The sequence below is a fragment of the Folsomia candida genome, unplaced genomic scaffold (genome assembly GCF_002217175.1).
Source record: "Folsomia candida strain VU population unplaced genomic scaffold, ASM221717v1 Fcan01_Sc039, whole genome shotgun sequence".
Lineage (NCBI taxonomy): Eukaryota > Metazoa > Arthropoda > Collembola > Entomobryomorpha > Isotomidae > Folsomia > Folsomia candida.
Window position 1 is genome coordinate 881639 of NW_019091231.1, and position 12548 is coordinate 894186.

Genomic DNA, 12548 nt, shown 5'->3' on the forward strand with positions numbered 1-12548 from the left:
GCATATGGCAACGGGTTTAAAATCGTGGTATCTAGTCCGCAGGTGCTTGTTTTGCTAAAGGCTCACGTAGGGACAGATATCGGTGAACAAATTGGAAGAAATATTTCTGACCGGGATGTAATTATTGACCGTGAAATAGATCAAGTTGCTCAGCCGTTCAATCTCACCTGGCGCGATAAACTCGCATCGATTAAAGGGCTAACGTACATATACGATGCTTTAGCGTATAAAGTTAGGAAGGGTAAAGTATTTTCTCAGGGTGATCAGGTTATCTGTTTCCTCATCAAGCGACCAGTTGGCCCTCTGATTTATTCATTAAATTCTTTCGGTAGTATGACCGCGTCCCGGTTTTTGCGCAACTTTGCACCATGGAGTGGTCAAGATGGTATTTTCAATATGTTCCGAGACAGATTTTTTACTAATTTTGGAAGAAAATTGGCCAAAGATAGAGTCAGGATGGAAAAATTACTGAATGGCGGAAAATACGTGGAAGGACAGATTAAACTCAGATTGTTCTCCAATTTTGGAATTCTATTTTTGTACTGGTTATTTTTCTTAATGATAAGTTCTGTTATTTTTTGGATTGAACTTAGATTTTCCATCTTTTCAGATATAATCAGGGGGGATTATTTCAAACTTGCTTGGTCGTGGGTGAAATCTACACGACCGATTTTTCGCTAAAATTTGATATACATTCTTGTAAAAGCCGACGTACTTAATTCAAGTTGAACAGCTTAACATTAACATTCCGCTTAAAACCATGGGCTGTCTAAGAAGCAATAACCACTGAAAGTCAGCATAATTTTATGATGTGAACATGAACAAAGACGTTTTTCATCATAATTTTGATAAATAGTTAGCTGGAATGTACTTACATATATATGTAACTAATATCATTGTAAACTTAAAATTCAAAGCAATTTTCCAATGTTTAACAGATTTTCCCAAAGTATTATAAAGGGCAGATATATACGAAAGATATATAGGAAATACGAACTACCAAATCTTCAAAGTTCGGACTACGACCACTATTATCGAGGTCATGAAGTCACCAAAATGAGCCAAATTTTCTTTACTCCTAAGCAACCCAAATGAATTGTTCCTATCGTCTCAATTATCATTTCTAGTCGAAGGTACCATTCGCCACCTACATGCTTATCTGTAGATAAGCATGTAGGTGGCGAATCGAATCGTTTCGAGTAGACTCGAAAACATAATGTAACGTAAAAAGTTTTATTTCATGTTTTCACGCCTCTCAGTAACAGGTAAATAAGTATTTACACTATAAGCATAGTTTTCTAACAAATCTACACCATATTACGCATATTGGTATTAGGAAGTTTTCGGATATTTATCATATTTTATTGTAAAATAATAATTAATTTGTATTTACGTATTTATTAATTATTATTGACACTAAAAAATTCTCGATCAATAAACGAAACTAAAAAACGTTTGTACTCCTTTATAGTAAATTACCTGCGTTACAAATTGCAAAAATTACGAATAACATTGAATAAATTGAAAATAATGCTTCTGTCTTCACTGTGCTAATATAAAATCTGTTTCGTGACGAGAGAGAGATAGAAATTAGCTAAATATTATTTCGCAAATCTCACGAGTGGGTTCCTATACAGTTCCGATTTTCATTTTGTTTCCATGTCGCAATATTTACAAATACAGCATTCAAATAGCGAATTTACGAAGTAATCTTGCGAGTTAACAACAGGCCCATTTGCTAGGCAAAGTTGAGAAATAATCATATCCCTTACCAGCGAATATTTTACGAAAATTTTGCCAAATTTCCCAAAGTACTATTATACTGTGCTCCATCTACGAATATTTCCGTGAATACATACGTTCATTAGATCAAGATATTTTAACAACTAGGAAATCAGGCCACGTCAAATTCCAGCCTTTCCATTAATCCACAATTTACCGGAAGCCCATCCCAAAGACCGCGTTCGATGCGAATCTCCACACCGAATTCGGACATGCTGACGAAATTCCCGTAGTTCGTGACCACCCTGTTGTACCCGTCGGAAGGGAAGAGATCTCCCGGTTTAATATTCGTCCAATTATAGGAATTTCCAGTCGTTTGATGGTAGCCTAAATTACCGGTAAATGAGAGGGTAAGGATCACATCGGCGCCAAGTTCGAACGGAGGATCGACCGAAATTCGCAAAAAGTCGGGATCTTTGTCATCATTAATGATCCGGTTGGGAGCCACGCTGCGACCAGAGGCGACGATGGCGGCTTTTACGGAATGGTAGCTGTAGACGTAGGCTGGCCCGTGAATTTGGAAAAGTTTCTTCGGAACGGAAATCGACTTCAGGACTAAAGAATGCGTCGACTTAATTTTGCAAGGTTTGATAAGAACGGATAGTTGAATATAAAAATCTCTAAACAACAATTTCTAAAAATTTGCGGGTGATTTAAGGTTACACTCATCGCCAGAATCAGAACATTTTTACTAATAATTTCTCACTAAAGGGAATTTACTTTAAAATTCTGGAAAAATATATTATAGCGCAGGCTGTTTGCAATTTTTAGAAAACACAGTCCAGATTTTGAAAGTTTTATGGAGCGGGAGAAAATTTTGATAATCCTATAAAACTTTAGCACTGACGTAAAAGAAACTAACCTCTATTCAATTAGACAATTCACTAACTATAAATTTACAAATTTTGTCGCCCAGGATTTTAAAATATGTAAGCTCCCAGACTAGAGAAATGATAAAAACGTGCTGATTTTGATGACTGGGCATCAAAACTGAAGATTGTCTGTAACTTACGTGATGGTTTCGCTCCCATTTGGATTTCCAGATGCGACAAGGATACTGTTTACTTGTCTGGAACCGCCAGTAAAGTGCCGACCGATAACGATTCCAGTACCTCCGAGGCTTATGTAGAGGCGCGGATTTGAAATAAATTTTCCCGCTGGGAGCAGCTTTCTACGGACAAGTAACTATGTTAATAGGTGAAAAAACGCGGTAATGTTCGACTTTGAAATTACCTCCGTTCCGGCGGAAGCAGAAAAGTGGTCAGCAGTTCGACAGAGTCCTCAAGGCTGAGTAGTTTTTTGGTTGACACGACTAGAGTGTACTCTTCGGGATCCATTAGCGGGAATCTGATATAATTCAACGGTTTGGCGAGACAAAATCTGAGATTTTCAGGGTTACTGGGATCCAGAGAGCGACGCGCACATTCAGCCAAGCCCCAGCTACAGAGTTAAAATATTTCGACTTAATGAATGAGAAATTTTGGGTAGGAATTGTTATGTGTGAATTGCCGAGAGAGAATGTTTGGGTAAGAATAGAACGATAAGGATTGTTGGGTGAGATTTGTCGAGCGAGAATTGTCAAGTTATTATTGTTGGGTGCGAATTGTTGAGTGAGGAATGTGGGGTAGGGATTGTCGAGTGACAATTGTGGGGTAAGTAGATTTGAATTGTTGGGTGAGAATTGCCGGGTGAGAATTGTTAGGTGAGAATTATTGGGTGAGAATTGCACACTATCGTGTCATTTATAGGGGAGGTTTCCTAGCTTATGCTCTCCGAGTCCCATAAAATTAGTGTCAATCGATCATTAATTTAAGTAGCATAACATTTGCAAAAGACACGATCTCCCAATGGGCACTTTGGTCCTATAATTTTATCAGCAATAAAATTCGTAACGTAAAATTTGCAAAAACGTAAAATTTGCCAACCTTACTGCGTCTTCGGATGCAAGTATTTATCCTAGTCGTTGGGAGGTGGTATCTTTTGCACTTTTCGTAATAATAAAATTCATGAATGATTGACACTAGTTTGATAAAATTCGGAGAACATGCGTTCAGAGACTTCGATTATTAGGCAAACATGTGAAAAAATAAGATTCTACTTCCAATTCTTACCGATAGACAGCCTCAAAGATTTCCACCTCGTTTGCTACTTTGAGTGAATCCTGCTGTATAATTTCAATCAAGCAGTCAAATCGGAGATTCAGAAATTCCTCAGATTTCAAAACTTGTCTCGCATTTCTGTCCATAAAAAAGGGGCCATAAATAAATAGTATTTCAAAAATGCATGCTATCTAAATTTCGGTGAAAATCTTAAAATCTTACAATCTGGACAATCTTAAAAATAATTTTACCCTTTTGCAAAGAAGTTTCAGTCTTAATTCTAAATCCACTAAATTATGCAACATCTAACGTAACCGTTACTGTTTGTCTAGCTAACGTACCATGTATTTAGAATACTTTACTTCGGATACATACACTCTTAAAAAAATCGGTGTTAATCGTCACCGAATGGCGTGCACATACGATTTCATCTCGATGTAACAACATTTTTCACATAACATTGTTAAAATTAATACCAGCAAGTGACAATTTGTCACCAAACGAGCAAAAGTTATCATCAATTCGAAAAATTTGAAGTCACATATGCTCATCATTTAATGACGATTTATAGCGCCGAGTTTTTTAGAGTGTACAATTCAAGAATGCATTTGCACACACACTTTTCAAAAGGGCAACATTATTTTTAATAGTGTATACACTGCCTACATGCAAATTAGTTTCAGGGTTGACTGGATAACATCCCCGTAAGCATGTTCCATCCCACTTTGAAATAATGACAACACGTGTTCCAAACCACGCTCTTCCTTCAGCAGGATAGCGCATTCCTCCCATAAACCATGGATTTTAAATTGTGCCGCAGCCAAGATTAATTTCGGCACGTCGGCCACCTCCACAACGTCCGACCTCCCAGTATACAAATACTTGAAGTAGACAACAAATATACAAATTTTAGAATTTTTAGCATATAATTGAGATAAAATACATATATTAAATAGATTTACCTTAACGAGCATCTTCAAAATATGGCTGTTCACATTGTCCACAATTAATTCGTTCATGGCAGGATTTATCTTCTCGTCCAGAACCGACGAGGCACCCTGTAGGAAGATTCGATGGACGGGAATCTGCAAAAAAATTAAACATTTAAACTATCGAATAAAGGAATGTCCATAAATTACGTAAGGAAAAAACCCTGATTTTCTAGACCCTCTCCCACTTTAGCATGTGTTACATAGGACATCATTGGAACCTTTGACCTCTCTCCCCCGTCTCCTCTTACATAATTTCATAACAGACGGAAGGTGACGCACAGACGGACAACTTTATAGCATAAAGCAGCTCACGCTACGTAATAGAAAGTATAAAAATTAGAAAAGGTACCTTTACTCCTTCCGGGCGAACATGAAGGGTTAAATCATGTCGAAATCCGGTCCGTAGGAGGTTAACGAATCTCTCGCCATGACCCGCCGTCCAATCCCAGTTTGGTCGCGGGTCTGGCGGAGGGTCGATACAGTACGAAGAAAATAAACTGTCCTCGAATGATGAGAATGTGTTCATTTTAATCACATTAGTTTTCTCAAATTATGCAATTTTTGTTATGTGAATGAGGAGAGCATTCGGAAATATGCTAAATTCAGCTCAGATTTAACCCGAATTCGGGTTTTTAGTTGTTTTAATTTCCTGGATTATGTAAACACACTTAGCACGCAAGAAAGTAAATGTGAAAAACAGATGAAATGTGCAAATATGAAAAAGGTAGCTCTATCCTGCTCTACTTTTTTTTACTAGTATTCAACTCCGAATCCAATGTTTTCTAAAATACTGCAAAATAAATAAATACATATGTGCCTGACTTCTCGGGAACTTTCCCCTTTTTCTACAGAGTAAACACGAGTTATCGGAAAAAGCGTATATTCCCGAGTACCTACCCATTCATGTTGTATACATTTCTTGCAGTAGTGCGTAATGTTTCCCCCGTTCCTTTGTCTGCCCGATCGAGGGTACTTTTCCATAGCTACTGCTATACAAGGCGTGCATGAGTTTAGGGCTGGATTTCTCTTCTCAAGGAGAAATGGGGAATATGTATTGTATGAAAAAAGTGAACCAAGTCAATTTCATGAAACATATGTAGGATCTTCTACAAAGAATGTGAATGCAATGCACAATGAATTTATGTATGTACAAGACAGAACAGAAATCTCTGTATCGAATTATGCAATAATCCGAAAAATCTTGACACATACCTAAATACGTATTGTATTCTGCATGCTTTTTTTACACAAGCCTGCACAAAATGTCTAGGTTTTCTTGCATAACCGTATATCCATGTATGCAAATCCATGCATACATTGATACACTGTATGTATATATTTACATATATACATACATATGCAAAAAAGAATGATGTGAAAGCATAGTCCTGCATATGTATACAGTTAGCTGAACATATATATGTATCACTCTGCCTACCATTTCTCTGTAGGGTCCTAATTAAACCTCCCAAGAAAAATACGTTTTTTTCAAAGAAAATTAATATTTTGCTTCAATTATAGATCTTGCAATTAATTATTTTTTTATTCCAAGATTTTAATAATAAATTCCAAACAAATAATAATCTCAATGCATAAAATACAAGATATGCAATATATATCGTAGATAATGGAAATTAAATATCAAGTGAATATTTTTTATCAAGGCGTTATAGTACGAACAATAAAAGCAGAGTACAATTTTTGAGTCCTTGTCAACCATCATCACTCCTCAGTGACCACACTGGGCTATATCTTGACATAAGTTTCGTGATTAATTGAGCCTAACCTATAAGGTGAGAAATTGGTCGTAATTTTCCGATCACCTAAACCCGAAGGTCACTGAGGAGGGATGAAGGTTGACAAGTAAATACTCAAAAATTGTACTCTTCTTGTAATGTTTGCACCATAATATACTCCAGGCCATTATTGGATGATGGGTAGCCAGGGGCCAGTCCTTCGAACCTAGGGATCGCTACCCTGGGCTTTTGTGGGTTTTTGGTGTATCAAATCCCCAGAAAAGCCCTAATGCTTAATTGGGTTTTTGTATAAATTTGGGGCAGATTGAAATTGAAACATAACTCTTGTGACTACAATTTAAATTAATACTAATTAAACTTTCAGATGAAGATTTGAGATTTTGAGCATTTTTATGTGTAACTTGAATTTCCAATATTTCTGGCTTCCTGTTTGACTTTTGACGTAAAAACCCAAATCGATGAGAATACTTAAAATTGCATGTTGAATTCGATTATTGAACTAGCTTTACTCTAAAATATAATTTTAGGAATTTTGCTTCAATCCGCCCCAAAATCCACAAAGACTCACAAAAACCCCGGAAAAACCCTCAGGGTTGGTTTTTCCGAACGCTGTAGCGTACCATTATAGCAAAATATTATTTTCTTGGGCACAATAAATTTGACCCTTTCTCTGTAGAAATCTGGGAAGATATTCCTGCAGGAAACCCGTTAGTCCGGATTCTGAACAAGCCATGGCTGGTACCTTGACCAATTATGTGTCTTCAAATTTACAAAATTGTTTAGGTAAGATATGCACAAATTAAACTCCGTTGCACCTTACATGGTGTTACCGCTACAGGCAAGGAATATGAGAATCCCATGTTATTTTCGTGTGGCCGTAATACCATGTAGAGTGAAACGGAGTTTAGATATGCACTATCTGAAATCTCGAACCTAGAAACAGTTCACTAAAATGGACTTATTTCAGGTCACAGTTGTATTTTATTTCAAAAATATAGCACTGAAATTATTCTATCGCTCTGCATCATTTCTTAAATTAACGCAGGGAGGGAGGGAAGCATTGTAATGCGGCCATGTCTGAATCTGGTCGTAAAACGCTTGACCTGGACATGCCGTGCCCGCATAAACGTCGCGATGGCCGCGACGTGGTAAGCACGTGTCCATCACCCCAGGCGCAATTTATCAGGTTATTTAATCGCTCGAGTTGTCCGCGGTCGGCAGCTCGTCTACATTTGGACCCCAATTTTGTTCAAACCATGTGGTAACTTGTTATGAGCTAAACTAATCAGAGGATTATTGCCCGTCGACTGATAGGCGTATAAACTAGTGATATACATAGATTCCAGTTATAATATGCAAAAACCTCCCCCATATTTCCCATTTTTGTTACAATAAAGGAATATATTTATAGAAAAAATCTCATGCCGTGAAAAATGTTCCATAACTCAGGCCCGGCACCTGGTGTACTTCATCACCTATCACCTGCACACAAAGGCCCTGATTGCAACACTCTGTAATTCTCGGTCACCTTGTTTTATTGAACAAATCAAATCTTAAATATTAAAATACAGACGGTATTGTTACATCCACAAATTTGTCTACTTAAAATTGATATCTGTTGATTCCCTAACATCTCCTTAATTCCCACCACTGCGCTGTGTCCGATATGTTCCGAGATACATTAACAGGTCAATCCCCCCACCACCATTCGAAACACTGGAAGAAATTAAGTACAACCTTTAGTATTTTAATTAATGATCACTAATAACAATTGAACCGCATCTCAAGCTACATAAATGTAGTAAAATTATTTTCGGAGTTACATTAAAAAATCGAGCCAAACCGTAGGAATCATCAGCTGACACTGATCTTTCCGTTGAATGGCCTACTTTCAAGAAATATATTGGCGACAAAGTTAAATTTCTAGTTTTTTCTCTCCGTGTTAAGCAGGGCGCATAGGTTCCAAATTTTTTGCTTAATTTTTTGATGTTCGACATCTAGACGTATTTAGCTCGAAAAGGTTTTATTGTTAGGTTTGTACCCTCTAAATAAGAGTTGTGCTAAATTTACCAAAGGTTGACACAACGGTTGGATAAATTTTTCTCATCCGTTGAGTAAAATTTGTACCAACTGGTACAAATTTTATCCAATTGTTGTTTCATCCTCATTTTTACTCAACCTTTGGTAAATTTAGCACAACTCTTATTTAGAGCGTATAGAAGTTTAGATATCTTATTTTAACCTTGTATATTTAACTGTGTTATTCAACTCGTAAAAGGAGACATTGATAACTGTATAATACTGTGTTCCTGGGACGGAAGTTAACGTCCAGTATGGAGACCCACCACCATTCTGCAAAATCAGAGAAGTACATTTTTTGGTGTTTTGAAAATCTTGCTTTATGCACGTTAAGAAGGCCAAGGAGACGACGTGATCTTCATTATTTTTTAGATTTACTGAAATGCAGGGGCGATTATGGCCAGGCCAGCATCTGTGCATCTGATGTCGCCACTGATTCGCGCCACCCAAAGCCGAGTGTAAAGTGTAATTCGAACCTAGCGTCTAATTATTTATTTGTATTTACATGTGTTGGACACGGGTTCGGGAAAACCCCAGGTTTTACCTCCGATTTTGACCGGGCCAATGTTAAATTGTTTACGCTAGGAAATATGCTGACCCGTATTTTTGCGATTTCTTGATTACACGCGCTTTTGCAGTATTGATAATTCCACCCCCACCCCCACCCAATTCTACCCCTACAAATTTGTATTCCATATATGCTTTGCTAGCCATTCGTAATAATTACCTGAAGTGCGCAATTTCCAAACTTGCGCCAGCCTTAAGCAGTTAGACGAGGCGGAATAAGCATGGATATTGTTGTAGTTGGTTAGGTCTGCATTATATACCTCCATTGCCTAGTATGATAGATTAGATTAGGCGGATAAGCAATTTAGTACACGAATATTCCTATATGTAACATCAATCGTGGTGGGTGTTCTTACCCGTTGAGATATATAACTCATGAGTCGAAAAGTCATCCCATCCTCAATTGGGGGACGTTGTGTGGTTGTAGTTGGACGAGTTGTGGTTGTAGTTGGACGAGTTGTGGTTGTAGTTGGACGAGTTGTGGTTGTAGTTGGACGAGTTGTGGTTGTAGTTGGACGAGTTGTGGTTGTAGTTGGACGAGTTGTGGTTGTAGTTGGACGAGTTGTGGTTGTAGTTGGACGAGTTGTGGTTGTAGTTGGACGAGTTGTGGTTGTAGTTGGACGAGTTGTGGTTGTAGTTGGACGAGTTGTGGTTGTAGTTGGACGAGTTGTGGTTGTAGTTGGACGAGTTGTGGTTGTAGTTGGACGAGTTGTGGTTGTAGTTGGACGAGTTGTGGTTGTAGTTGGACGAGTTGTGGTTGTAGTTGGACGAGTTGTGGTTGTAGTTGGACGAGTTGTGGTTGTAGTTGGACGAGTTGTGGTTGTAGTTGGACGAGTTGTGGTTGTAGTTGGACGAGTTGTGGTTGTAGTTGGACGAGTTGTGGTTGTAGTTGGACGAGTTGTGGTTGTAGTTGGACGAGTTGTGGTTGTAGTTGGACGAGTTGTGGTTGTAGTTGGACGAGTTGTGGTTGTATTTGGACGAGTTGTAGTTGGAGGAGTTGTAGTTGGTGTAATTGTAGTTGGTGTAGTTGTAGTTGGTGTAGTTGTAGTTGGTGTAGTTGTAGTTGGTGTAGTTGTAGTTGGTGTAGTTGTAGTTGGTGTAGTTGTAGTTGGTGTAGTTGTAGTTGGTGTAGTTGTAGTTGGTGTAATTGAAGTTGGTGTAGTTGTGGTCGAAGTAGTTGGTGTGGGCGTGGTAGGGGAGTCTCTGTTAAAATCGATTCAAATTTACAATTTAATTTAGACCATGCAGGAAACCTTATCTCACAAGGGAAGTTTCCCAAGTACTCGTGTCCACGGTACACACTTGTTTCTCACCGCAAATGAAGGATTCATTTATATTTCCGTATAAAACTCATACGTCTAGCTTAAAAATGTGCATTTCCGACAATTTTTAAACCTCCACAACTTTTGCAGTTTACGTAGAATTTTCTTAATTTTATACTTAAAATAATCGCAAAGGTCGAAACTTTAAAGAAAAAAAATTCAGAATTTTTTTTTAATACCTTAGCATTTTTCGACTAAGAAAATTATGAAATTTTGCAAAAACAAATTTTGTAGAAAAATTTCATGCAATACGAAAGTTGTCATAAATTTTGTCAAAAAATTTTGAAAATCCTTTTGAGGATTTCAAAAGTTATGGCGGATTTAAAAATGAAAGTTTTAAAATTTGGATTATGTGGCGCCATAGCACGGCGCCCGAATAAGTTTTACACGAAAACACGAATTAATCCTTCACCTCGGGTCCTCGTACACTCTAGAAAACATATGTAGTGGCTGGTTAGGCCACGCGTTACAGTCGGAAACCTTCCCTTGTCAGTACAAAGGAAGTTGTAGTAGGGAGTATGTGTTACAATCACTTTAAACCGACGATTTATTTTACATTACTGATGCGGCTGCGTAAACCAAAACAAAAATCTTCAGCTTACGGGACAGATGTCGTCGTGACGATGACGCAGGGTATCACGCCTTCGTGATTGCAGACAAGTAAATCTTGATCCCACACCGTCCCTGGAGCACAACACTGGACGACTGGGTCTCCATTTGTGCACTCGATGAACTTCCGGCAGTCGTACGGGTACGGGTAATAGGTCGGCAGACCCTCTTCCCACGGGGGACAGTCAACCACCTATAAAATTATTCATATAAATATTTCTGCAAACTAGTGTTGCCCATGAGTTCTAAATGAGTTAAGGATGAGTTGCCCTTCAATTCGTTGTAACTAGTCATAGCCATGTGCAAAATTGAATTGTGAAGTATTTTTGTACACCCAGATACATTTTGGATGAAATGGTGCAAGATTAATTTACAAATTAATTATTAAACGTTTACATAAGTTGCAAATGAGTTGTGAATTAGTTATAAACAAGCTGGCTCAAAAATTTTCAATTTGTAGTATTTAGATTATTATTAATAAATAACAAATATCAAAACCAATTATTTAAATACTGTTTTTAAATATGTACCAGGGTATTTACATAAATACTACAACTCTTGTTTATATACCGTAATTTTTAGCAAGTTCATTACTTCCTGCACATATGCACTCTGTTACGAGTATAACCAAATAGCAAACGTACACACGTGACTCTACCGCCGTGGTTATCAATTTGTCACCAAACGTCATAAATTTATTAGCTCTGGTGACAATTCAATACCAATTCGGGGAAACTTTATAATTAGTTGGTGATAATTGTTACCACTTGGGGACAAATTCATAACCACGACGGTAGAGTCACATACATTTACTTTTTGTTATAATCGTAACCCCATTTGTAAGAGTGTGATATATTTAAACCAAATTAAAATTCTGACTTAAAGCGGTTTAATTAATCTAATTAAACTCAACCTTAAACTTAACATTATTATGTAAAAATAACGTCTTACGGAAGGTCCCCCATCGCTAATGTAACATTCCGGCTGCTGCCCGTCGGACCGGGTTGAACAATACAGCACGAAAACTATGACGTGGACAAGTCTCATCTTCCCCATTTTTTGGACAACTTGAACTTCTGTGCTAGTGTAAAGTTGATCTCTGCCTCTTCCAACACGACTAACTTTTTACCATTAGCTCGCGTTTCTTTTTATACGATGCGCCAAATAAAAATAGGTCTGTCAAAAGTTAGATAATGTGGGTCGTTAATACGACGCGAATGTTTAATTTAACTCGAGCTATACACGCCCTGATAAGGTCAAAACTAATCGAATTCTAGATGTCAACTTGTTCCAAGGTATACATATTCGCAATTTGATTTATCATCATTTATTAATGGGTGA

At 37.6% G+C, this 12548-nt stretch overlaps 1 protein-coding gene across 2 annotated transcripts; it reads right to left on the reverse strand.

Annotated features, from left to right (window-relative positions):
- Positions 1-1252: 1252 nt before the first annotated feature.
- LOC118433040 (BTB/POZ domain-containing protein 2-like) lies at positions 1253-5729 on the reverse strand. 2 transcript variants are annotated; one of them, XM_035844580.1, is made up of 7 exons: positions 5223-5728; positions 4844-4966; positions 4548-4762; positions 3894-4019; positions 3016-3222; positions 2795-2953; positions 1253-2337 (listed from the first exon to the last, which is right to left on the reverse strand). In XM_035844580.1, the coding sequence occupies exons 1-7, from the start codon at positions 5397-5399 to the stop codon at positions 2208-2210; spliced, it is 1137 nt and encodes a 378-aa protein (XP_035700473.1). In that variant the 5' UTR covers positions 5400-5728; the 3' UTR covers positions 1253-2207. The 2 variants fall into 2 exon arrangements, with proteins under 2 accessions (XP_035700473.1, XP_035700474.1); XM_035844581.1 differs by having other exon boundaries at positions 2222-2353; positions 5223-5729.
- Between the last annotated feature and the right edge of the window lie 6819 nt (positions 5730-12548).